Genomic DNA, 24,947 nt, shown 5'->3' on the forward strand with positions numbered 1-24,947 from the left:
GTCTGGCAGCAGAGGCGAGAGCGGCTGTTACCATGTGCCGGCCCACGCCACGGCGACAGCTCCGCCTGACGTTACCCCGGGGATGGCCTTGTCATCGCCACGGCAACGGCCGCCTGTGACCTCGCTGGTCCTTGGAACTCTTGGATGGGGTGACCTCCCCCCGTGACCTCATCTGAACCCTAGAGCTATTGCCCGGGTGACCTGTGACCCCCTTGGCGTTGCCATGGCAGTGAAGTCGGGTATCCCGGTTACGCACATGCGGTGGTGTTGTCACGGGTGACATCATGGCCCCTCCCCGCCATGGGGGGAGTCTCGCCCAGTGACCACCGGCCCGGGCTTCAGCTGCCAGCCCCCACCCCCCCTCCAGAGCCAGGGAGAGAACCCAGGAGTCCTGGCTCCCAGCACCCCCCCGTTCTAACCAATGCACCCCACTGCCCTCCCAGAGCCGGGGAGAGAACCCAGGGAAACCTCCAACTGTGAGAGTGTGTGTGTGTGTGTTTAACCCTGGTTGCCATGTGTGTGATATCTCCTGGGTCTCTGTGGTTGTGGCTGTTGTCGGTGTGGGTGGGTTTAGACAAGTTTGTTTGCAGCCGAAGGGCCTATTTGTCCCTGTGCGTCTCTTTGCACCTGTTACTCTGTGTGTGTGTGTGTGTGTGTGAGCATTTGCGTGTCACTTGGTGTGTCTTCGTCCATGTGTCTGGATAGCTGAGAGCGGTTCTGGGTGTGGGTCTCTGACTGTGTAGTTTGAGTTTCTCTGAGCATGTTTACGGGTGGGGCTGGGTTGTGTGTGTGTGTGTGTAGCTGGGTTGTGTGTGTGTGTGTGTAGCTGGGTTGTGTGTTTCCCCCATCTCGCCTTTCCAGCTCTGAGTCACCCTCCTGCGGGCTATATTTATAGCACCCCTCTGGGATCATGTGTCTCGCCCCCCCTTTCGAGCAGTCCCAGGCACGGGGCCGTGCCACACCCGGGTGTGTGTTTGTGTTTGTGTCTTTATATAACGGCACAGATCAAAGTCAGGCAAATTCACCCTCCAAGGACAGGCCAATCTCCAGCCCCCGGCACTGGCCACCCCCGACGACCATGGGCAAAATCCTCCTCCTCTGCCTGGCCGCGCTGAGCTGTGTCGGGATCGGTGAGCCACCGCCCGGCCCCACATGAAGCGGGGATCTCTGCCCGGCTCTGGCAGGGGAGTGGGTCCTAGTGGTTGGAGCAGGGGGGGGGCTGGGAGCCAGGACGCCTGGGTTCTTTTCCAGTGGACAACTCCCTTTCCTCCACTACAGCTGGGAACCAGCCAGGCCCCCGCCCGGGCTGGCTTCCTTGTTTTCCTCTGGGATGGGGGGGGCCACACCAGCGCCTGGGAACGCACCATGCCCCCTGTCGCCTCCTCGGGTCAGCGCCTGCCCCCGCCCGGGGGAAAGGGGCAGTTTCCCTTCCAAGCGGGCGCCTGGGGGGGTTCTTGCCCTGAGCAGATGGGGGGATTCAGGACCCAGCGGGCCAGGGGATTTCTGTGCATCGCACACACGCACACGCCTGGCGCACGGGGAAGGAATGTGGATTTGGTTTGGACCTGAGGCCAGTTTTCCAGGCTGGGCTGTTTTTCCCCATGGTTTGAAATCTCTCCTGCCAAAACACACCCAGCTCTGTGTGTGTGTGTGTGTGTGTGTGTGTTCGGTGTTTTCTGGCTGGCTCCGTGTTGTGCGTCTCTACGTGTTTGTGCTTTTTTCTCCCCCTGCAGGGTTGTTCGCAGCCCCGTGCTTCGTGCCCGTGCGAGCCCGCGCTTGTGTCGCCCGGCACGTGGCCACCTCGGCCTCCGCGCGGAGTCAGGTGTTTGCCCGCCCGCGGGTGTGTTTGTCGTCTGTACTTGTGCGCCTCTGTGTTTTTGTTCCTCTGGTATGTCCGGTCTGGGGCCCGGTGGGGCGTTGTGTGCCCGTGGTTGTGTTGTGTGGCCGTGTCCTTCCGGGGGCTTTTTCGTGCGTGCGCCTTTTTGCCTTGCTTACAGCCGTGTGTTTTGCATTTGTCGGGCTTCGGCTTGTGTTTGTGTTGTGTGTGCCTGTTGTTGTCAGTCTGTGCAGGGCCCCCACACGGGGGGAAGGGTCCAGGCTGCAACCCCCCAACTGAGGAAAAAATGGAGGCTAAATTGCAGCTCCGGCCTGCGGCTATTTATAGAAACGTCTCGATTGTCCGGAGCTCAGGCGCTTTGCAAATCCTGGAGATTTGTAACCCGGGGGGAGGGGGTGTGCGTGTTACACGTTTGTGCTCGGCCCGACAACATGACGCTTGAGCCCTGTGTGTCGGCGGCGCGTGGCCCCCCCCCGGCAGAGGTGCTGCCCCTGCTTTGCGACCGGGACGGCCCTCGCCAGCGTACGAATCCACACGACCTCGGATCCGCTGAGCTGGGGGGGGAAAGGAAACACTTTTCCGGGGGGCCCGGCCCAGGCTGCAACCCCAGTGGCTCTGTGTGTCTGCCACTGCTAGGTATTTTTAGCTATTGGCGCCGGTTTGACACCCGTACCGGTTTGGAAATCTCCGTGTGCGCAGGATTCGCGCCTCTTCTCGCTGGTTTCCGTGGGGTTGTAAATTCCCAGCCGGACGCTGGGCGTGGCCAATCTGCCCACTTACGCCTTAACCTGTCACGCTCGATTTCAGGCCTCGTGCGCGCCCTTCCTACCCCAGCGCGCGCCTTCCTGGCTTGCTCACAGCTGTGCGGTTTGCGGGTCCATGTTGTGCGTCGCCCGCCTGCCTCGTGTCTGCGTGGCACGCGCCGGAGTCTGTGTCTGCACGCACACCCCTCTCTCTGCGAAGAGCGCTCTGGGGTCGGGCGTCGTGTGCGTGCGTCTCGGCAGCCGGGCGCGTGGGCGGCTCAGTGTAGCCGGGTAAGCCCCGGGCAAGCCCCGGGCAAAGTCGGCAGATGGCCAGGGGCTCGCGAAGCCTGGAGTCGAGCCGCTTTTACAGGGGCAGGACAAAATGGAAAACTGTGATTATGTAGCCCACTGCTGCCACCAATGCTGGAGTCTCAGATCCCACTCCAGGCACCAATGCTAGAGACGCCGATCCCCTTTCTAGCACCAAGGCGTCGGCACCCCATCCCGTCCCCACCATCCCTGCAGCTGGCTCTGCGCCCTCCCCCCACAGCCCAAAAGGAGATAGATCCGGTCTCCCCCTTTCTCTCTGTTCCCAGGGGTGGCCCTGCAGTGCCTGAAATGCGACTTCACCGTGTTTAAAATCCCCTGCTATACCACCACCGTCGCCTGCCAGGACGGGCAGCTCTGCGCCACCATCCGGGGCCATGCAGGTAACTCTCCGCTTCTCTCCGCCTGGCTCCTGTGGTTCCCTCTCCCCTCCCATCTGCCTCGGTTTCACTCCCTCTGTCTCTCCCCTGCCCCAGCCGGCCACCAGATGATCATGAAGAAGAACTGCGTGGACCAGCTGAAATGCAACAGCAACGACACCTCGTCCTGGGCCGGTGTCACCTACGTCACCTCCTACAGCTGCTGCGAGGGCGACTTCTGCAACTCGGCCGCAGGCGCCAGGGCCCAGCTCTCCCTGGCCACGGGGCTGGCCGTGCTGGGGGCCTGGCTCAGCTGGGGCCTCTAAATCCCGGCGCCGGAATGGGGGAGGAAATCGTTGCGGCGGGAGGGCCAAAAAAAATAAAATAAAAATCCAGCCCGCCCATTCCTTTAAATAGCCCCGCCCCTTTTCTTCTTAAAGGGGCGCTTGGGAGCCAGAGGGGAGACCCGCTTTGGGGCCTTTGCGGGGTCATTGGAAATCGTTATCTGCCATCGGCGCAGCCCTGGTGGTAGCGGTGGGATCTGCGCGGCCAGAGACGGCAAATCCCGCCGCCCTGGTTCTGCAGTGATAAGCTGCCCAGCCAGTGCCCCTCACTGCTGCCTCCCGCCCCCATGCCCGCCTCAGCCATTTTTGTGTGACCCCCGCAAAAAACGCCCCCTTCCCCAGGACGAGCTGTTGGAGCTCCTGTCCGGCTCCCGATGACACGGGCGTGTCCAGGAGGGAGCGGCGAAGGTCACCGGCGTCTGAGTGCCCCTTAAAGAGTGGAGGGGCACCTCCCCCTGCCCCCCTTAGCCTTTCTCCCCCTCGCCGCAGCCACTGGTGACCCTGGCTATCACAGCAACCCCTCCGCATCGCCCGGTGCCACAAGCGTCTGGCGCCAGCTGTGTCCCACGCCACTGGTTTCCCAGCCCGGAGAGCCTCCAGAGCCCACGGTGCACGAGGCCCCGCCCCCCCCACCATCCCCCTACTGCCCCACATTTGACAGCGGGCTCTGCTGCGCCCCTTGGTGCCAGGGGTGGGATCCGCACGGGGGCGACAGATGCCCTGGGGCCAGATGTCCGTCCCCCTCTGTGTTCCTTCCCCTGCCCGCCCCCGCCCCCAGAGCATCTGGCCCCAGACTTGCAACTGCGCCCCCTCCCAAACATCTGGTTCCAGATGGTCACTGGCCCCGCCCCCACACCTGATGGCCGCTGGAGGTGGAAGGAGGGGGCTCTGCTCTTCAGCCAATGGTGGCTGGGCAGGGGTGGCGGAGGGGCGGGAACATAGCATCGACCCCGCCCAATGGCCCAGCAGCTCGGCACTGCCCCCTGCTGGTGGGGGCAGGATCAGCGGTGCACTTGTGTTGTGTATGTGTGTGTGTGAGTTTGTACTGGGTGGGGGCATGGCACGGCATGGCGCTTTGTTATGTGAGTGTCTGTCTGCCAGCTTATGTGTGTGGAGTAGGGCACGGGGCAGTTGCATGGGTGTGCGTGTGTGTTTGTGAGATTGTATAGGTGGATATGTGGAGCCGTGTGTGTGTGGGGGGGGGGATACGTGCTGGTGAGTTTGTACAGTGTGTGCATGTGAGATTGGGGCACAGGGTGTTGTATGAGTGTGTATAGTGTGACACGGAGCCTGTTGTGGTTGTGCTGCATGGGGATATTTGGGGGTGTGTGTGTGTGTATGCAGTGGGGGGATGTTTGTGAGGCTATGTGTGTGTGTGGTGCAGGGCACAGGTCGGGTGTTTTGTGTGTGTGTGTATTTGTACAAGGTGGGGAGATGTTTGTGGGGGGGGTGGCACAGGACACAGGGGGATCATATAGGGGAGGAATATGGGGGGGCCTCGTCTCCCTCTTGGTGGCTCAAGGAGCCAGTTTGCGTCTTCCAGGTAAACTGAGGCACGAGCTCATTGCTTCCTTTAGAGCCGCTCCCCAGCCTGCGGGGCACAGAGCATGTGCGACCCACACGGGACCGGGGAGTTGTGATGTCGCATCGGTTGTTGCTGTGCATGGCTCCCCGGGGTGTCGTTTTCCAGTGATCCCACACTAGGCACATTGTGTAGAAAGAGTGTTACGCTGGGGTGTGGGGTGTGACGACTGGGGGGGCGGGTGGGCCTCGGTGCAGCTGTGTCATTGTGGGGGTGTTCTGGGTGTGATGGTGTCAGTGTGAGTCTGCCTGTCTGGGCGTGTGCTTGTTTGTTTGGTTCTCTGCGGGGGATGCGATTGTGTTAATGTCTGTGTCTTCATGTGTACGTGATTGTGTTAGTGTCTTGCTCTGGGTGTGTGGCTGTGTCGTGTCTGGCTCTTGTGTAGTTGTGGGCGTGTCACTGTGAGTCTCGCTGTGTGCATCATTGCATTAGGGTGTGTGTGTGTGTGTGTGATTGATTGCATCAAAGTCTCATTCTGTGTGTGTGGTTTGTGGGGGAGGTGTGTGTGTGGGTGGTGGTGTGTGCGTGTGGTTTGTGCAGGGTGTGTCACAGTCTTGTGTGTGTGTCATTGTGTGTGTGTGTGCACGTATGTGTGTGGTTGTGTCAGTCTCATTGTGTATGTGTGTGGTGGTGTGTGTGCACGTGTGGTTTCTGGGGGTGTGTGTCGTGTGTGTGTGTCACAGTCCCGTGTGTGCGCGCGCGTGTTGTGGGGGTGTGTAGTTGTGTGTTCTCTTGCGTTGTGTCACTCCCCCCAGCCCCACACGCCCGTCACACACTCGGCTCCATTCTCCTTTATTCCCAGCTCTGACCCCCATCAGTCACCGCAGCCCCCGTGGGGCGGGGGGCGGCCAGGATGCCTGGGTTCCTCTTCCAGCCCTTTGCTCGTCCCGCTGCGAGAAGCCCCAGGGAGGCTCCGCCCCCATCCTGTGGGGGGCGCTGGCTAGCTCAGGGGGGCAGGGAGGCAGGCGTGGGGCACTGGTCCAGCCCCACGTTCTCGTACAGCTGCGATTTGGGCCCGGGGGGGCCTGGAATAAGAGGCAGGAGAGATAAAGCCTGAGCTCCTGGGGGAGAGGGGGACAGTCCGTCCCGCCCGCCCGCCCCCCAAGTGAGGGGCCGGGCTGCCACCCCACGGCCTCAGCAGAGCACTTACCGGGTGTGGGGCATGCCAGATGGCCACCCAGCTCCAGCCTGCAGGGAGGAAAGGGGCGGGTACAGGAGGTCAGGGAGGAGATCCAGGCGTCTTGGCTCCCCGGCTCTAACCACTAGACCCCGCTCCCCTCCCCCCAGCACTTACCCCTGGTTCGGCCGCCTCTGCCTCCACAGTGCCACCCCCAAGGCGAGGATGAGCAGGAACTCCAGCGCCACACCTGCAGCCAGGGGCATCCAGGCAGAGCCACAGGCGGATCCCCCCCTGGCGCGGATGGGGGGCTCCTTCGCTGCCCCTGGGGAAAACACGAGGGGTGGGTGAGGAAGAGAACCCAGGCGTCCGGGCTCCCAACCCCCCTCTGCTCTAACCACTAGCCCCCACTCCCCTCCCAGAGCTGGGGGAAGAACCCAGGCATCCGGGCTCCCAGTCACGCCTCCCCGTAACCCCAGCATCCCGGTCCTGTCCCTACCGGCGAGGTCGAAGGTGACCACCGTGTCCTTCAGCTGGCAGCGGAGCTGGCCCGGCCTGGCCCCGGCCCGGGGCTCGCCGCCCCCCCTCTTCCTCCAGCAGGCCTGGAGCAGGCCTGCCCGGTGGCCCCAGAAGAGGCGGAGGCGGCCCTGCCCATTGGCGTCCTGCACCTGGTGCCGGTTGTCCCACCAGGTCAGCGCCGCCCGCTCCAGCGGGGCCGAGAGGGCGCAGGAGAACAGCTGGCAGGCGGGGTCGGCCAGCGCCGTGCGCGTCCCTGCGGGGCAGAGGCAGGCGATGGGGCCGGGCTCCCGTCTGCCCCACGGCGTGAGGCAAATGGGAGGTGGGGGGCTCCTGCCCCACGGCCGGGCGCCAGGCGCCACCCACCTGTCACCACAGCCAGTTCGTAGCTGCGCTGGTTTGCGCCCCGCACCGTGCACCAGTAGGTCCCGGTGTCGTTGTCCTCGGCCCCCGACAGCTGCAGGGAGAAGTTGGGGAGCAGGGCCAGGCGCGCCGACACGTTGGCCTGCACCCGCCCCGCCACCGCCCGGAACAGGGTCACCGACTCCCGGGTGCCGCCGGCGTGGTATGACCAGACCAGCTCGTCCTGGCCCGCCAGGGGCTGCTCCAGGCTGCAGGGCAGCTCCCGTGTGTGCCCCTTCTGGACGTAGGCGGCTGCGGGAGAGAGGGAGTCATGGGGGTGAGACGACCGGGCGCTGAGTCTGGGGTGGGGCAGCTGGTTATATGGGGATCCCTTGTGCCATAGTGAGATGCGGCCATCTCTGGGGTGGGGACACTGGTTATACAGGGATCCTCGCCCAGCACTGAGATGCGGCCATCTCTGGGGCAGGGTGGCAGTTTATACAGGGGCATCTCACCCGGTGCTGAGATGCGGCCACATCTGGAGCAGGGCGGCTGTTTTATACAGGGATCCTCACCCAGCACTGAGATGCAGCCACCTCTGGGCGGGATGGCTGTTTATACAGGGACCCCTTATCTGGCACCAATGGGGTGGAGGATAAAAAGCAGGTTTTTACCTTCCTCTGCGGTGAGTTGCAGCTGAAGAAGGAGAAGGATCCAGACAGGCGCCATGATGCCCCAAAAGCCGGGTCTGTCTGTGGGGCCCCACCCTGGGGGCTCTATCTCCACGGCCCAAGGCGGAAGAGACCGAAATGCACCCGGCCGTAGCTGTCTCCGGAGTGACTCGGGGTTCAGTGGCCGGCTTATCAGGGACGCGCAGCAGCAGCGGAGCCAGGGGAAGGGAGTGAGAGAGACAGAGAAACAGGAGGGGGATGATCCACCCCAGAGGTAGCTGCATCTCAGCGCCAGGCAAAGGATCCCCGTATAACCAGCCGCCCTGCCCCAGAGGCGGCCGCACGGCAGGGCGGCAAAACGGCTCCCATGATCCCTCTCCTAAAGGGGCGCCACTTCGAGCCGGCGCCCCCAAAATGGCCGCCACATCCTGAACCTGACGATATTGAGCAGGCCTGAGCCCCACGGAGCAGCACCAATGTGGTGGCCGCACCCCACAGACGCCATCTTGGCCCAGCTCCGATCTGGCGATACCAACATGGTCGACACACCCCACAGACACCATCTTGGCCTGACCCCAGGATGGCCAGACCAAGATGGCCGACACGTCGTCAGCGGAGAGCTGCCAAGTTGGCCTGAGAGCGGCAGCACCTCTCTAGCAGGGCCGCGCCGTGCCCGCCCCTGGGGCTACTTGACGCCACCTGCAAGATGGCTGCCGGGTGCCCACCCAGTTGGCGTGAGCCCCGGCCCGATAGGGTGACACCAAAATGGTCGCCCACCGCAGCCACCATGTCCCCACGCTGGAGGTATCGCCAGGTTGGTGCACCCAGGCCGTAGTCATGGCAACGCTCTCTGTCCCCCCCCTCCCCCCCCCAGCAGTAAATTGGAGGGCGGGGGAAATGGACGCCTGGCCCTTTAAGAGCAGGGTGGGTGTGGGGGAGGGGGAGAGACGAGAAAACGGCCGCCTGGCCCTTTAAGAGCGTCTCCCAGAGGGAGGGGGGGAAGCGTTCTGAAATCTTCCGGTTAAGTTTGTCCGCCCCGGGCCACTGTAGGAAACCCGGAAGTGGCGCTCCTATTCTCCGAGTTTCCCCAGCCCCCTTGTCCGCCCGGCTTGGTCCGGCCCAAGATGGCGAAGCTGCTGAGTTGTGTGTTGGGGCCGCGGCTCTACCGGGTCTACCGGGAGCGGGGGTCGGCCAGGCCCCCCCGGGACGGGGACGAGGCAGCCGAGCGGCCCCCAGGCGCCCAGGATGGTTCTTGGGTGAGTCTGCCCCCCCTCCCCCGCGGGAAGCAATGGTATCGCCCGGGCTCCCGTTATTTCTATGGGGGCTTGGGCAAGACCATGGCGGGGAAAGGGGGCAGCTCCCCCCATGGTCCATCATGGACTCTTCTGAGCCCCAGGCTCTTGATACCCCTTTGGGCGATGCCATTATGGAAAATTGAGGAATTTGGCCTTTTCTAGTCTGCTCCCCGTTATCCAAAATGGTATGCCCCAGGGTATTGAGTCTCTTCTCTTGAGAGAGACTATTGTGGAAAATGGAGGGGGTGTCGAGAAACTGGGGAGCTGAACCCCCTTTCCTTTCACTTACGCAGTATGGTCTTGATAAGCCCCCCCCTTTGGGAGAGATCATTGTAGGAAATGGGGGGGGTCCCAAGGGCTGGATCTTCCCCCCATTATCCTATGGTATCGTCCAGACCCCCTGGATATTGATACTCCCTTGGAGAAACCATTGTAGGACACGGGGGGGGGGAGGGATGCACTTGAAATGGCCTCTCCCAACCTTTGAGATAATGATGCTGTCACCCCCTTCTCCCCAGGAGAGATCCTGGTGGAAGAGGAGGGGTGTGCTCTGCACCGAACATGATATTGCCCAGCCTGTAGTATATTGATATCCCTATGGGTCAATCCACTGTGTATGTGGGGGAGAAATCCACTCCCCCCCTCATCCAGAATGACGTCTTCCAAGCCTTGGGGAATTGTTATCAACTTGGGACAGACCACTGTAGGAAATAGGGGGGGGAGGTTCCACACCTGTCTCCTACATAGCCTGTCTCGGCCCCCTTAGTGTATTGATAGCTCTTGGGGTGAGACCATTGTGGAAAATGGGGGGGGTAGTACAAAGGGAGCATCTTACCCCTTCCATTATGTAATATGGTATCTCCCAGTCCCTCCCCCCCAACATTAATATCCCTGTTACCTTGGCTCCCCTTCTTACCCTGTTGCCATGACGCCGTACCCCGGAGATGCCGGGTTGCCGTGACTCCAGTGTGGCCTTGGGGAATGGCGCCATGGTGACCATTTTGGCAGTGCCACACTGGAGTCACGGCAACCCGGTGCCTCTGGGATGGTGCCACAGTGGCCATTTTGGTATAGGCGCCCGGTTGGTGTGACCCCAGTGTGTGCCATCGCCAAAATGTCCGCCACGGCGCCATCGCCAAAATGGTCGCCATGGTGCCTGGCTGGCGGGCCTCCAATATGGCTGCTGCTGCGCCCCCTCAGGCAGCATCGGGGCAGCGTGACCCCCCCACGTGGCCTCCCCAAGATGGCCACCTTGTCCCTGAGGCGCTGGGTTGGCGTCGCCCTGGAGGTGACCGCGCCATAATGGCAGCCGTGTCCCTCTGATGGGGATGGGGGCGGGGGTGGCAGCTTGGCCAGGCTTGATGCCCCCTCTCCTAGCCGAGCCACAGCAGCTTGGTGGCAGGATGGGGATCCCCACTGGGCTGCAGCTGGCTTTGCTCCCCCCGCCCCAATCAAACTTGGGGGGTTTAACTCCCGGCGTTTCCCTCGGCCTGACCCCCACGGGGGGCTCGAAATGACGGGGGGGTTTCTCCCGCCAGGAGTCGTACTACCAGCCGCGGACGCTGGAGAAACACGCCGACAGCATCCTGGCCTTGGTGAGTCCCCCTGCGCCGCCGGGTCAGGCTGGGGTGCTCAGTGGGATCCAGGCCCCCTCCCCCTCAGCTTTAACCACTAGACGCCCGTCTCCTCTGTAAGCAGCCACTGCAGGGAAGCGCGACTCGCTCTGTGCAGTGTCTAATCCCAGCCCACACCTGGCTTGGTTAGGTACGGTGACCCTACGGCAGCCGCCGACCCCTGCCCTGCTGGGGGTGCCAGAACCCAGGCATCCGGGCTCCCAGCCTGCCCTGCTCTAACCACTAGTCCCCACTCCCCGCCCAGAGCTTGGCTAGAACCCAGGCGTCTGGACTCCCAGCCCCCCTGCTCTACTCACTAGGCCCCACTTCCCTTCCACTGCTGGGGCTAGAACCCAGGCGTCCAGGGGGGGGGTGGTATTGGCTGTTTCATCCTCCTGACTCTGGCTTCTCACCCTCGCAGGCGTCTGTGCTCTGGTCCATTTCCTACTACACTTCACCCCTGGCGCTGTTCTACCTGTACCGGAAAGGTAGGAGGTGCTGTGCCGCCGGGAGCAGGGGGCAGTGGGGGGTGCTCTCCCTGGCCGTCAGGGCTGGCACTAGGGGGCGCTGTGCTGCTGGAAGCGCAGGGTTACAGCAGGAGGCTCTCCTCTGGCCCCTGCTGAAATCCCAATTCTGCCTCCCTTAAACATCCCGCTCTAATGTTATCATCACATCCGCCATTTCCCCTTCACTTCCTGTCCCAAACTCCAGCCGTCTCACTGGGCTACTGCCAGACCCCACCCCAGAGCTGGCTGCAGCTCGCGCCAGATGAGCCGTCCCTGGGCAGTGTTATGTGCGGCTGTGACCCCGCTGTCCCGCCCCAGAGGTGGCAGCACCGCCCCAAGCTGACTCCCACCTTTGCCTCTCAACCCCCTGCAGGATACCTGACCATGTCGAAGGTGGTTCCTTTCTCGCACTACGCGGGGACCATGCTGCTCCTTTTGGCCGGGGTCGCCTGCCTGAGAGGTGAGGAGGTGGGGCTAGTGGTTAGGGCGGGGCTGGGAGCCCGGACGCCTGGGTTCTCGCCCTGGGTACCCCGCCGGGTCTAATGCCCTGTCCGTGTCACAGGCATTGGGCGCTGGACCAACCCCCATTACATCCAGTTCATCACCATCCTGGAGGACAGCCACCGCCTCGGCACCCCTGAAATCAAGGTATGGGGGGGCCCCCCTAAAGAGGTCCTGGGGGGGGAGGAGGGGAGCTGCCTCCTGTGATCCTCCGCTGCTGTGCCCTGGCTGGCTCCCAGGGGCCTTGCAGCCGGCTCCCGCGAGCCCTTTACCCAGGATGCTTTTCTGCCCCTCCCATAGTGGCCCCTCCTGCCTCTGCTGCCCCCCATGGCCTCCCATGATGCTCCGGGGCCAGCCCTACCATATCTCCCATGGTCCCTTGCTCCTGCCCCATCTCTCCCATGGTGCTCAGTGGTCCCCACCCGCCCCGTGGGGGTTCAGAGCCCCTTGGGACCTGAGCTCACCTGCCATAGCAGCTCCTGGGCAGCAGGGGGTGCTGATGTGCAGCCATGCGGGGGGGGAGGGGGGGCTGAGCAGCTGGAATTTGGGGCGGGGCTGGGTGCACCCCTCCCTCCCTCACCCTCGTTTCTTTCTCTCTCCTGGGGGCAGAAGAAACTTGCCAGCTACAACTTCGACTTCCGGAGCTGGCCCGTGGACTTCCGCTGGGACGAGGCCTCTAGCCGGTGGGTGCGGGGAGAGAACCCAGGCTCACAGCCCCCCCTCCCCTGCTGTAACCACTAGACCCCACTCCCTTCCCAGAGCCGGGGAGAGAACCCAGGCATCCAGGTTCCCAACCCCCCCCCCCCACTCTGACCACTAGTCCCCACTCTCTTGGCAGAGCTGGGAGAGGACCCAGGCATCCTAGCTCCCAACCCCTCCCCCGCGGTAAGCCCCCCCCCCCCGTTCTGCCCCCTGCAGGTCGGACTCCCGGGGCATCTCGCTGCTGCGGCCGGAGCCCCGACACCGGAGCGCCACCAGCGGCTTCCTCCACGCCATCCGGAAGCTGCCCTGCCAGATCGCCAGGTCAGCTCCACCCCCTCGCACCTGGGGGAGGGGCTTAGCCGCATCCTGGGCTCCCATTGGCTGGAAGGAGGGGTGCAGCATGCTGGGAGGGGATCTCGAAGCCAGGGCAGGTCCCAAGGCATTGTGGGAAATGGGGGGGGGGACAGGCAGAGAGAACTCCTTGGTACTGATAGGCCAGAGGGAATGGATGGGTGGGGAAACTGGAGTATGGGGGGGGTCTCCTGCATGCTGATTGGCTGGCTGGATGGAGGGGGGCGTGGTTTTGGAATGCTGATGGAGGGGTCCTGTCTGCTGATTGGCCACGGGACTGGCGAGCGGGCCATGGTGCTTCTAAAAAGCTGAGCAAGGAGGATGCTGATTGGCTATTGGGTGGGAGGTGGGGCTTGGAATGTCGGAGGAGATCCTGGCTGCTGATTGGCTGAGGAGGATGAACTCGGCGGCTTCTGGTTGGTTGAGGGGGTGGCAGCTTTGGGGGTGGGGAGTGGAGGGAATCTTGCCTTCTGATTGGCTGGAGGGCCCTTCACTGCCTATTGGCTGGGGGTAAGTGGGAGGAGGGACTTTCAGGCCATTGGGCCTGCAGATCCAAGATGCTGATTGGCTGGGGAGGCACATCATGTGACCTTCATCCCCATCCCACTGTAAATAGATCCCCTGGGTTGTCTGGAGAATGGGTGGGAGGGGGGGAGTGGATTCCCTTCCCAGCCAGCACTGCCCTGACCCACCCACCTCCCTCTGCCCCCCAGCTACGTTGTGGCGCACACGTTCGGGCGCCGGGTCCTGTACCCCGGCTCTGTCTACCTGCTGCAGAAGGCCGTCATGCCCATGCTGCTGCAGGGCCAGGCCCGCCTGGTGGAGGAGGTGAGTCCCAGGGGGGCAGAACCCAGGAGTCCTGGTTCCCAGCAGGTCCCCCTCCACACACACACTGTAACCACTAGACCCCACTCCCTCCCAGAGCAGGGGACAGAACCCAGGAGTCCTGGCTCGCAGCCCCCCCTGTGTAACCACTGGACCCTACTCTCCATCTAGCTGATGGAATCCAGGAGTCCTGGTTCCTAGCCCCCCAACCCCCGCTCTAACCACTAGACCCCACGCCCCACCCAGAGCCAGGGAGAGAACCCAGGCGTCCTGACGTTCCGGTTTTCACCCTGCTCCAATGTCTCCCGGTGGCGCAGTACAACGGGAAGCGAGCCAAGCTGGTCGCCTGCGATGGCAACGAAATCGACACGATGTTCATGGACCGTCGGGAAAGCTCCGAGCCCCACGGCAAGAAGCTGGTGAGGGTTTGCCCCGCCCACCCCTCGGTGAAGGGGGCTTGGGCCAGCCGGGAGCCCGGAATGTGGGTCGTGCCAACGGGGTGGGGGTCTGGATGCAGAAAGCTGGGACCCCCGTGGGAGGGAGGGGCGAATCCCCGACACGGGAGCTCCCCTCCCGGCCCTGGCCTGAAAGGGACTGAAGCTGCTGTGGGGTGTTTAATGCATAGCAACAGCTTCCTCACCATCAACATGCAGCCACCTCTGGGGCGGGGCAGCTGGGGAGCAGCCGCCCAGGGACGCCGCCCTGAGGTCCCAAAGGGGCAGCCTGTGTCTGATTTCTGGGGAGGCCATGCTGAGGTTGAGCCGGGACCCTCATTGTCCCCTCTGCCCCCCCAGGTGATCTGCTGCGAAGGCAACGCTGGATTCTATGAGGTTGGCTGCCTGCCCACCCCCCTGGATGGTACGATCTGGAGTTCCCCCTGCCCCTCCATTTTGGTAGATTCCAATCCTTTGGGAAGGGTGGGGCACAGTTGTACTTGGATCAGTCCACTTCTCTGTATGGGGGGGGGTTTTCACAGCTTTTGGGCAATGCCTGCTCTGAATGGGGGTGGGGGCTGCGGGGGTCTCCCTTTGGATCAGTCCATTCCTGTGCTTCCAGGCGTGGCTTAGGACAGAGGTTGGAGGGGCTGCCTTTGGACCCATCCATTTCTTGCATGCGGGGGGAACAGGTTGGGGCCGCCCCATTTGGATCAATCCACTTTTCGTTGGGAGACATGTTGGGGGAGCAGAATGGGACTGTTGGTTGAGGCTAATCCACTTGGGGGGGAAGGGGGAGAGGAGGAATGGCACTGTCCAGATTAGGCCACTCCATTCGAGAGGGGGTGGGATGGTCCTATTTCAATTAACCCATATCGCTGTTCAGGATGGGGGTGCTGGAATCAAGTAACCTTTCTTTGAACCAGTCCATTTTTCTGTGTCGGGTGGGGTGCGTTGGGAAGGATCCATTTCCCTTGGGGAGGAGGCTGGTGCTGCCACCCTTTTCCCCGTCCCCCTATCCATTTTGCGGGGGGGGGGTTGTCCCAAACCCCGGGGTAAAAGGGGGTGAGCTGTGTCCCTCTTACGCCACCCCTCCACTCGGTGGAACTGGCCGTCGGCTCCCCGCACATTGTTGCAACTGATGATCTCTCTAGCACCTGTCCAGTGGGCTCTCTCCCTGCTGCACTTGGCCACTCATTAACCCCCCGCCCCTCCCCCGCTTCTCCTTCCCAGCCGGCTACTCGGTGCTCGGATGGAACCACCCCGGCTTCGCTGGCAGCACGGTGAGTCTGACGGTCCCCAGGGGCGGGGATTAGACACAAGCTCCAGGAGTTTATAGAACCCAGGAGTCCTGGCTCCCAGCTCTCCCCCCACCCCCTCCTCTAACTCCCAGTCCTCCCCCACCCCCACAGGGCGTGCCCCTGCCACAGAATGAGGCCAACGCCATGGATGTGGTGATGCAATACGCCATCCACCGCCTGGGCTTCCTGCCCGAGGACATCGTGGTGTACGCCTGGTCCATCGGGGGCTTCACAGGTACCAGTGGGAGGGACCACGTGCGGGGGAGGGCGTGGAGGGGGGACAGGTTCCCCTCCCCCCGCTGACACGCTGACACCCTCTCCTGCAGCCACGTGGGCGGCCATGTCATACCCAGACATCAGCGCCCTGGTGCTGGACGCCTCCTTTGACGACCTGGTTCCCCTGGCACTCAAGGTGATGCCGGACAGCTGCAGTAAGTGACACCCCCCTGCTCACATGGTTCAGCTCTAGGGATGCGGAAACCCAATTGGCTGCGGAAGAGGAGGAAGCCTTCATTATGAGGGGCTGGGTAGGGCCTAGCTTTCTCTCCCTGGAGAGAGGTTCCATTAGCTGTGGGGGGGGGTAGGAGGTTCCCCCTGGTGGAAAATGGATCATTCCATCATTCCTGTTGCAACCAGTGTTATATCCCGCACCTGCAGTGAGACATGGCCCTGGCTGGGTAGAGAGAGATCAGATCACCAGTTCCCAGCACAGCCTTGCTTTCATACAAGTACAGAACCCTGGCACTGTTGCAACTCATGTTTTATCTGGCACCTGTCTTCAGATGGAGCTGGCCCTAGTGCCTGCCTCTGGTTAGATCTACCACTTGTTAAAGACGAGCCGCTTTAAACTCAACGCTCATTGTTTGCTGTCTAGATGCAAGATACAATCACTGTTGCAACTGAAGTTCTATATTGCACCTGCTTGGTGGCAGAACAGCTCCACTGCGGGGCTAGACTGCACTGATCTCTCCAAGAGGCAGTGTGGCCTAGTGGATAGAGCATTGCACTCAGAGGGGACACGGGTTTTATTTCCACCTCTCACTGGCCTGCTTGGTGATGTCATCATTCTGTGTCTCAGTTCCCCTATATGTAAGAATGAGATGATGGTACTGGTCTCCTTTGTAAAGCTCTTTGAGATCCTAGAAATGCACAGTGTAAGACGTAGAGGTTAACGTTTAATAACTGTTGCAACTATTGGTCAGTATGGCACTGCCGCTGGTTAGATTGCCTTACCTGGCATTCGCGCTTGTAAAATATCACTGTTGCAATTGATGTTCTATATGGAACCTGCTGGGAGGCAAATCAGTGCCACAGAGGGCTAGATCGATTTGCTCTCTTACTCTGCAGACACTATTTGTTGCAGCTCGTGTTCGGGACTGCACAGCAGCTGCCTAGGACCCTCGGAGCTGTCTCTTTGCTCCTTAGAGATCATAGCTGAAGGAGCGGTGTGGTCATCTAAGCTGGCCTCTTGCATAACCCAGCCCATAGACGGCGGCTGAATTCGCTTCTGAGCGGATCTTTTAGGAGTAAAGCCCAGCCAGTCTTGACTAAATCCGCCTGAATTTTTTCAAATTGCTGTTGCAACTCATGTTCTAGATGGCACCTGTTTGGAAGCGGAACCTATTTATCCTGCGGTGTGTTGTCAAAACACCAGCGGGCGTTTTGGTGGGTGGGGAACACTCAGTTGAAGGCTTGTTCTTCGTTCTAATTCCTCCCAAACCCTTTGTATCACAGGGGGGCTGGTCACCCGGACGGTGAGGCAGCATCTGAACTTGAACAACAGTGAGCAGCTTTGCCGGTAAAGAGGGGAACCGAGGCATGGGGTGCTGGGTTCGAAGGGTGGGGCTCTTCAGCCTTCAGCTAATAAAAACCCAGCCCCGGATCACAACTTGCGGTTATAAACCTCCCCCCGAAGCCAGACCTGCGCACCCGGCCCCTGCTAGGCTCTTGGCTGCACTGATCACCTGCGGGACTCCCTGCAGCATGATTTCAGGCTCCTGTCCCACTCGTCCCGCCCTTGGGCCTGGTCGCATGTGGCCCAGTGGAAAACCCATTTCGAAGTCCCAACCCTATTCCTGAATCCCAGCAGGTGCCAAAGTCGCCGTCACGCGGCCGGGAGTCCCACAGGTTAACAGGATCCCTTGGTGAATCCAGCCACCGCCATGGCCCTCACCAATAACCCTCAGGACTCGTTGCTGGCAGTGAAATCTCTCACTGGGGACGGGGGGAGTAAATTCTCCCCCCCCCCCCCGCGTGCCACACCCACAGCCTCACTTCACCATTAATTTCTCTTCCTTTGCGTCCCCAGGTACCAGGGCCCCGTGCTGCTGGTCAGAAGAACGAAGGATGAAATCATCACAACCACGTGAGCAAAGCGGGGGGTCTAGTGGTTAAAGCGGGGGTCTGGGAGCCAGGACTCTAGGAGGGGGAGCAGGATTCTGGGGGTCTAGGGGGCAGTATAAAGTATTCAGAGGACGGTCAAACTCGTGTCACCAACCAGCCTGGAAAATACCCTTAACTGTGGCCCCCTGTTGGCGTCCTCTAGGGTCCCAGAAGATATAATGTCAAACAGGGGCAATGACCTGCTGCTGAAACTCCTCCAGCACCGGTGAGTTTGGGGGGCCCCGCTAGCGGCTGGGGGGGCCACGGTTTGGGAGCGAGGGGCACGTATCTCTAACGCCCCCTCTCCGCCCCCCCATGGCAGGTACCCCAAGGTGATGGCTGAGGAGGGGGTGCGAGTTGTTCGGCAGTGGCTGGAAGCTGCCAGCGCCACGGAGGAAGGTAAATGCGCTAACCCCTAAACCCTGCTGCCCGCCCCGAGCCGGGGGAGAACCCAGGCGTCCTGGGCCCCCCCAGCCCCCTCCCCCTGGTAATCAGCCCCCTCCCTGCAGCCGCCGTGTACAGCACCTACGAGGTGGACGACGACTGGTGCCTGTCGGTGCTGAGATCGTACAGGGCCGAGCACGGCGACCGCTTCCCCTGGTCCGTGGGTGAGTGGCGGGGGGGGGGTCGGTTGGGGGGGGGGGGCGGGGGAGTGAGAATTGGCCAATGGGGTGGCTGGGGAAGCTTTAGTGGTGGGGCAGTGGCCAGTGGGGCTGGGGGGGGGGGGGGTTTGGGAAGGGAATCATCCAATGGGAAGATGGGGGTGGAGCTGAAATCAAGGGGAGGGGTCGTCTCTGCCTGACCTTTGACCTCTTCCCCCCCCCCCCCGCAGGGGACGACATGACGCCCGAGGGGCGCCGGCAGCTGGCCCTGTTCCTGGTGAGTGACCCCCCCCATATACCCTCCTGCCCTGGGGGGCTAGGGGTCAGAGCGGGGGAGGGGTGTGGGGGCGCCCGGACACCTGGGTTCTCTCCCTGGCTCGGGAAGGGCGGGGGAGGGGTCTGGTGGCTAGGGTGGGGGGGCCGGGAGCCTGGCTCTACGAAGGGGGGAGCCTAGTGGGTACAGCGGGGGTGGGGATGAGAGCCCGGACGCCTGGGTTCTCTGCCCGGCTCTGGGAGGGGGTGGGGGGCCTAGTGGCTAGAGCAGGGGCTGGCGGGGTCCCCCCCTTCCCCCCACTAACTGCCCCCCTCTGCCCCCAGGCCCGGCAGCACCTGCAGAACTTCGAGGCGACGCACTGCGCCCCGCTGCCGCCCCACCACTTCCGCCTGCCCTGGGCCTTGTAGCTGGGGGGCCGCCCCTCCCCCGATGGCACTTCCCCCCCGTCGGTCTGTTTTACAGGGAGCGGGTCCCCCCCCCGCGCCGTGTGACCCCCGCCCCCCCCGCACGCTGTAAATCTGCCCCCGCCCCCCTGCCCTGCAGATGGTAACAGTAAAGAAGGTATTTTTTGTACTACGGCTCCGTGTGTCTGCGGCGATGCGGCCAGCTCTGGGGGGCAAGCCCTGGCCAGCGGGGGCGCTGCGCCACAGGGGGCCCGGTTTCCTCCAGCAGGGGACATCCTGGCAGCTGCTTCAGCCCAGCCCCATGGGATCCTGGGGAACTCCCAGCTACTGCACATGGGCAAATCACCGCGGGCGCGATTTGGCCTTGTTGCCCCCCCACCTCCCCACGCCAGGTTCTGAGCCCCCTGGGAGTGGATGCCTGCACCTCGTTAGCCTGGGGAACTCCCTGCCGCAGGCCCCAGCATGAATCAGCATGCCAGGCCCTCCTGGGAGCTGACATTAACCTGGGGGGCTTCTTGCTGCGGGATCCTCCACTGGCATTCGGCTTTGGGGGGGCAGCTCCCCCACCCCTCCGAGTGGGCGTTTCTGGGCAGCAGAGCTGCTGTCAGTAGGGTTCAGGGTTAACGCGGGCGGGCAAAGGGATCCGGCCCCTGTGGCCAGGGGAAGTCTGGGCGGCAGTGATAAGGACCCGGCCCTGCCTGGGCCCCCCCTGTCCCCACCCCCACCCCTTCCTCCCCGGTTCCGGCCCCGGCCCTGGAGCGAGTCGCGGCCCCCACAGGAGCAAAACCGGCCCCGGGAGGGGAAACGTCCGGACCCCATGGGCTGCTGGGGCTGGGTCCTGCTGGGCCTGCTGGCCCCTGGCCCCCTGCGGGGTGAGTGCCGGGGGGCTGCGGGTCGGGAGTGGGGGACACCGGGGGGGGCTGGGGGGGCTGTGGGTCAGGAGTGGGGGACACCGGGGGGGGCTGGGGGGGCCGTGGGTCAGGAGTGGGGGGCACCGCTAACCTTCTGCCCCCCCAGGCAGCCCCCCGCGGCTGGAGCTCGGGGAGGCCGGGGCTCAGGTCCTGCTGCCCTGCGGGGCCGGGCCCCCCCCCCTGCGCTGGGTCTGGTCCCCCCGTTACCCCGACTGCGCCGGCGTCACTGGAGACCAGCTGGAAATCGCCCGGCTGCACCCGGGGCCCGGCCCCCCCTTGGCCCGCTTCGGTGGGCGCCTGGCCCCCCACCCCTCGGCCCCGGGGGCCCTGCTGCTCCGCGACCTGCTGATGAGCGACTCCGGCACCTTCACCTGCCTGGGGGGGGCCGGGGCCGGTCGCCCCACCCAGCTGGAGGTGACGGGAGGTGAGGCTGGCGCCCCCCACATTTCCCTGCTCCACACTGACCCCCCCCAACCCCCACCCCACACTGACCCCCCCTCTCCTGCCCCCCGCAGGCTGCCACCACAACCTCACCGTCTCCTCCAACTGGACCTCCGCCTCGGTGCTGACCCTGCACTGCCAGCACTGCCCCCCGGTGGCTGGCCCGGCCTCCTACCGCTGGCTGCTCAACCACCGGCCCCTGGGCAACCAGCGCTGGGCCACCAAGAGCCACCGGGGGGCCACCGTGCAGCTGGATCCCACCCGCCGGGCGGCCTGGGGGCGCTGGGAGTGTCACCTCCTGGCCACCCCCACTGGGGCCTTCGAGTTCTGCCTGGCGCCCACCCCTGGTGCCAAAGGTAAGGTCGCCCCCCCCCCCAGCTCTCTGCACCCCATGGTGCTGCCCCACGGCCGGCCCTGACCCTGCCTCTGTTCCAGGCCCTGGCCCCGAGGCGTGGATGTGGGTCGCGGTGCTGCTGGCGGTTCTGGTGCTGGGCGGCGCGGGGCTGGGTGCCTGGCGCCTGCGGAGACGGAGGAGGGACAGGTGAGCTGGGGGTACCCAGGAGTCCGGGGAACGGAGCTGGGAGTAAGGGGGGGGCCCGGGAACTGGGGGAGCCAAACCCCAGCTGGTGGGGGTGGGGGAGTGGGTGCCCCACGGCAGGAGAAGGGACCCAGGCGTCCGGGGAGACAGGACATGTTTCAATTTCGTCCCCCGGTTTTTTCCCTTCAGGGAAGGACGAGACCGAAAGAAACCAGAGAAGGACAGGGGTGAGAGAGACAAACCCACCCAGTACCTCCCCTCCTGGTATCTGCCCCCCATCGGTTGCACCCGTGGCCCCCCCCCGGTCTCCCCCCTGCCCCAGCCCTCCCCCGAGGAGCTGAGTCTGGTGCCTTCCTGGCCTTGTCTCCTCAGGGGGAATCCCAGTGGCGGGTAGTTCCGTGGGTGAACGGTTCTTGGGCTGGAGTCCCAGCAAATCCTGTCCTGTCCTGCCCCCCCCACCCCTCCAATGCCCCCCCACATCTGCCTCCTCCCCCCTTTTCATTCTCTCCTTCTCTCCCTCCCGCCAAGGGGCCCCCGGCCCCAGTTTCTCCCTCATGGAAGAGCCTCGGCTCGGAGATGCACCGGTCCCGCAGCCCAGGAGCAGGGAAAGGAAGGTAAGAGCCGCAGGGGGGGAGGCACCAGCAGAGCCGGGGTGTGGGGGGGCAGGGCAGGGGTTGTGTGAGGGGGGCCCAGGTTGGGGGAGATACAGGGCCGGGGGGGCGTGTGAGTGTGGGGAAATCTCTCCTGTTTATTAAGCCCCCTTCTCCCCCCAGGTCCCGGACGCCCTGCTTTACACCGAAGTCCAGCACCCCCCAGCGGCTTGTTCCCCACCGCCCCTCCAGGACGGCGCCACTGTCTATGCCACGATTGTCTGACCCCCAGCGCGTGCGACCCCCCCAGCTTGCCCCATATCTCCCCTCTGCCCCCTTGTTCTAGGAATGAAGGCCCCTGGCTCCCAGGGGGCAGGAAATCTGTTGGAAAGCAGCCGCGGTGAAAGCTTGTGGCAGGGAGTTCCACTGGCGAACGCCTTGTGCCATTAAACTGCCCTGCAAACCCTCCTGCCTGAGCCGTGTCACCTCTGTCCACGCAGCGACCCTGGGGGCCGGGCCCCGAACGCAGGGGGGTGATTCCGGGCGGCAACAGGGCTCCCCTTGGCTTCCTGCCATGAACTTCTCAAGCCACTGTTGCCCAGCTGCCGTGCCCCAGAGGTGGCCGCATCTCCGCACGGGCTCAGAGATCACTGTATAACCACCCGTCCCCTGCCCTGGGCTCCACCCCAGAGGTGGTTGCATCTCGGCGCCAACAGAGAGACAGTGGGAGGGGAGGCTAGTGGTTAGAGCAGGGGGCTGGGAGCCAGGACGCCTGGGTTCTCTCCCCAGTAGTTGTGGGGGGGACAGGGGCTGTTGCCCAATAGCCGTGTCCTGTCACATGGTTTCCTTCCTGGCTGCAGCTTCCCCTTTTCTGTAGCCTCCAAAGGACGCCCTCCCCAGAGGGAGACGCACCCTGAGGCTGGAGGGGGCCCCCCCGCTGCACCATGCGCCCCCCCCTCCTGCCTCTAGCCTTCGCCCTCCTGGCAGCGTCGCCCCTGGAGGCTCAGGAAGGTAAGGAGCAAACCTGGCTGTGGGGCCGGGCCTGGGCTGGGCGGCCTCCAGCCAATGGAGCAGGGCGGGGCGGGGGTAGGCTCTCCCCAGTGCAGTCATTCAGGATCACACCTCGTGTCCCCCCCTCCCTGAAACAGGGCGACCCCAGGGTGCCAGCAAATTTCCAGTCCAGGGAGCCCGTTCGGGCACCCTCAGAATCTCCTCCTGTGGCTTCAGCTGCGTTCGCGCTGCCCCGTCACTTTCTGTCCCAAACATCTGTTCAGCTGGTGCCCACCCGCTGCACCCCAGAGATGGCCGCATCTCAGCGCTGGGCACAGGGGCCCCTCTCTGGGCAGGATCCACCAGACTCTGGGGTTTGCAGGCTCCCAGGTGATGACAGAAGCCGGCTCCCTCGTGCGTCTCCCCTGCAACCTGCGGGGGCCGATGCTGAGCTGGACGTGGCTCCCGCGCTACCCGGGCTGCGCTGGTGTCAGTGGTGGGATAACGACCATCTACACAGCGATGGCCGCCGGGGCCGGGCACGTCCAGCTGCAGCGATTCCAGACGCGGCTGCGGCTCCGCACGGGGCCGGGAACCCGACCCTCCGCCCTCGAACTGCGACACACCGATGTGAGCGACTCGGGCGTCTTCTCCTGTGCCAGCCCCAGCCAGGCCGGGCCCAACGTCTCGGTGACCATCACACCTGGTAACAGCCCGGACGGGGGGGCTGTGTGCCGGGACACCTGGGTTCTCTGGGACAGGAGTAGGGCCTAATGGTTAAAGCGGGGGAGCCAGGACTCCTGGGTTCTCTCCCAGCCCTGGGAGCAGAGTGGGAAACACCCGCTGGGCGGCTGCTGTGTAAACGGATCCAAATCTCTCTCTTGGCGTCATCGCAGGCTGCCAGACTGGGGCGTCCATCCAAGTGACCCCCCGTGAGCCACCGCGAGCGGGAGCGTCCGTGTCTCTGTCCTGCCTCCCTTGTGCGGTGCAGGGACCCACGGCGTCCACAGCAGGGGGGGCCACCTGGCTGCTCAATGGGGAACCACCCCCGGACACCGCAGGCCTTCAGTTCCTGAGGGACAAGGTGACGATCGAGAATTTCTCCAGCCGGTTTGAGGGTCTGTGGAGCTGCCGCCTGCCTGGGGATTCCCCCCGGACCGGGAGCTACTGCCTGGAGCGCCCCTCGCCCAGCACCCGTGGCCCCATCGCTCCAGGTGCGTATTCAGCCCCATGGCCCTGTCTCAGTGCAGCCACCTCTGGGGTGGGGCAGCGCGGTACCAGCCGCACAGAACGGCGGCGAGGGATCCCCGTATAACCAGCCGCCCCGCCCCAGAGGTGGCCGCATCTCCGCGCCGGGAGCGTGTCTGGTGTCAGCTCCTCTCTCTGCTCACAGGCTCCCGGTCCGGGCTGAAGGTGCTGGCCGGGCGCTGCGCCCTCACCTTCCTCTTCCTCAGCGCCAGCGTCGGGGCTGTCTGCTACGTGCACCGGAAGCCCCTGGGCCCGCAGGTACCAGCTTCTTCTACGCTAGCCCCTCCCCCGCTCCCCGAGGCAGGGGCCCCCCCTCCGCCCTGACCTGGGGCCCCCCATTTCCCTCCACTGGAGCAGAAGGAAATCCCCCACCCAGCCCCCCTCTGCTCTTCACCTGCCCAGTTTTTACTATACATAATGTAGGACCTACATTATTGTTCCCCACAGGCAGGGTAACAGAACCACCAGTTGCCAGGAGCAGGGTCCCTGCTGGTCCCGGTCCGTGCCCCTCCCATCGGCTGGTGGGGGGGTCACTGGCCCCCGGGCCCTACAGCACCTGTAACGCCTGCTCTGTCTGTAGGGCCCTGGCGGGATCCAATTGGCCAGCCTGCGCCCGAGCACTCCTCCCCCCCCCGAGCCTCTCAGGCCGTGAGACCCATCCCTCCCCCCACTTAATGTGCCGCGTGTGGCCATGGGGGAGCAAAGGCATTGACAATATTGTAGGTCCTACATTATGTATCGTAAACAAAGCAAGCTGTAAATAAAGGGGGTGAGGGCCAGGACTTAAATCTGCTGCTGCTGCTTTAATCAACACAAAGAAGGGGGGAGGGGGCATATTGCAGAGGCAACTCTTGCTGATGTGAATAAGGCACAAGCCAAGAACAGTAATGTAGGTCCTACATTATGTATTGTAAACAGAGTGAAATGTAAACAAAATGGGGAACAGAGTGAATACAGTACTTCCCCACCCTGCCCCCCGCTTCTTCTCCACTCGAATTAAGATGGGGGGTGTTCATGGTGCAGAACGGGTCACCCTCTCTTCCACTTCTCCTCAAACAATATTGTAGGTCCTACCTAATGTATCATAAACAGTAAACAAACCATTTTTTTGCAGCTCCCAACAGTGGCATTCGATGGCAGTGCAGTGAGGATCCTGCCCATGGTAACTCATAGCCCTACCTTCTGAGAATAATATTGTAGG

At 63.4% G+C, this 24,947-nt stretch overlaps 4 protein-coding genes across 5 annotated transcripts; 3 read left to right on the top strand and 1 right to left on the bottom strand.

The window, feature by feature from the left end:
* Nucleotides 1-939: 939 nt before the first annotated feature.
* Nucleotides 940-3,687, top strand: LOC137154965 (sperm acrosome membrane-associated protein 4-like). The gene is made up of 3 exons (XM_067550812.1): nucleotides 940-1,130; nucleotides 3,177-3,290; nucleotides 3,384-3,687. The coding sequence occupies exons 1-3, from the start codon at nucleotides 1,079-1,081 to the stop codon at nucleotides 3,590-3,592; spliced, it is 375 nt and encodes a 124-aa protein (XP_067406913.1). The 5' UTR covers nucleotides 940-1,078; the 3' UTR covers nucleotides 3,593-3,687.
* Nucleotides 3,688-5,865: 2,178 nt separating this feature from the next.
* LY6G6F (lymphocyte antigen 6 family member G6F) lies at nucleotides 5,866-7,896 on the bottom strand. Its single transcript, XM_067550825.1, has 6 exons — nucleotides 7,842-7,896; nucleotides 7,192-7,479; nucleotides 6,809-7,081; nucleotides 6,487-6,634; nucleotides 6,343-6,380; nucleotides 5,866-6,217 (listed from the first exon to the last, which is right to left on the bottom strand). The coding sequence occupies exons 1-6, from the start codon at nucleotides 7,894-7,896 to the stop codon at nucleotides 6,138-6,140; spliced, it is 882 nt and encodes a 293-aa protein (XP_067406926.1). The 3' UTR covers nucleotides 5,866-6,137.
* A 962-nt stretch (nucleotides 7,897-8,858) lies between these two features.
* ABHD16A (abhydrolase domain containing 16A, phospholipase) lies at nucleotides 8,859-19,360 on the top strand. 2 transcript variants are annotated; one of them, XM_067550799.1, is made up of 20 exons: nucleotides 8,859-9,094; nucleotides 10,672-10,728; nucleotides 11,168-11,234; nucleotides 11,626-11,712; nucleotides 11,815-11,900; nucleotides 12,363-12,436; nucleotides 12,672-12,776; nucleotides 13,520-13,634; nucleotides 13,949-14,050; nucleotides 14,426-14,489; nucleotides 15,299-15,348; nucleotides 15,478-15,601; nucleotides 15,693-15,797; nucleotides 17,101-17,164; nucleotides 17,675-17,731; nucleotides 17,912-17,974; nucleotides 18,071-18,147; nucleotides 18,258-18,356; nucleotides 18,581-18,627; nucleotides 18,948-19,360. In XM_067550799.1, the coding sequence occupies exons 1-20, from the start codon at nucleotides 8,963-8,965 to the stop codon at nucleotides 19,029-19,031; spliced, it is 1,659 nt and encodes a 552-aa protein (XP_067406900.1). In that variant the 5' UTR covers nucleotides 8,859-8,962; the 3' UTR covers nucleotides 19,032-19,360. The 2 variants fall into 2 exon arrangements, with proteins under 2 accessions (XP_067406900.1, XP_067406901.1); XM_067550800.1 differs by having other exon boundaries at nucleotides 10,675-10,728.
* A 185-nt stretch (nucleotides 19,361-19,545) lies between these two features.
* MPIG6B (megakaryocyte and platelet inhibitory receptor G6b) lies at nucleotides 19,546-21,927 on the top strand. The gene is made up of 7 exons (XM_067550801.1): nucleotides 19,546-19,900; nucleotides 20,046-20,363; nucleotides 20,455-20,736; nucleotides 20,816-20,921; nucleotides 21,108-21,145; nucleotides 21,447-21,532; nucleotides 21,692-21,927. The coding sequence occupies exons 1-7, from the start codon at nucleotides 19,846-19,848 to the stop codon at nucleotides 21,791-21,793; spliced, it is 987 nt and encodes a 328-aa protein (XP_067406902.1). The 5' UTR covers nucleotides 19,546-19,845; the 3' UTR covers nucleotides 21,794-21,927.
* Nucleotides 21,928-24,947: the final 3,020 nt, after the last annotated feature.

This window comes from Emydura macquarii, unplaced genomic scaffold (assembly GCF_026122565.2).
Source record: "Emydura macquarii macquarii isolate MOO-44397 ecotype Brisbane River unplaced genomic scaffold, CSIRO-AGI_Emac_v2 contig_1345, whole genome shotgun sequence".
In the NCBI taxonomy this organism is placed as follows: Eukaryota; Metazoa; Chordata; order Testudines; family Chelidae; genus Emydura; species Emydura macquarii.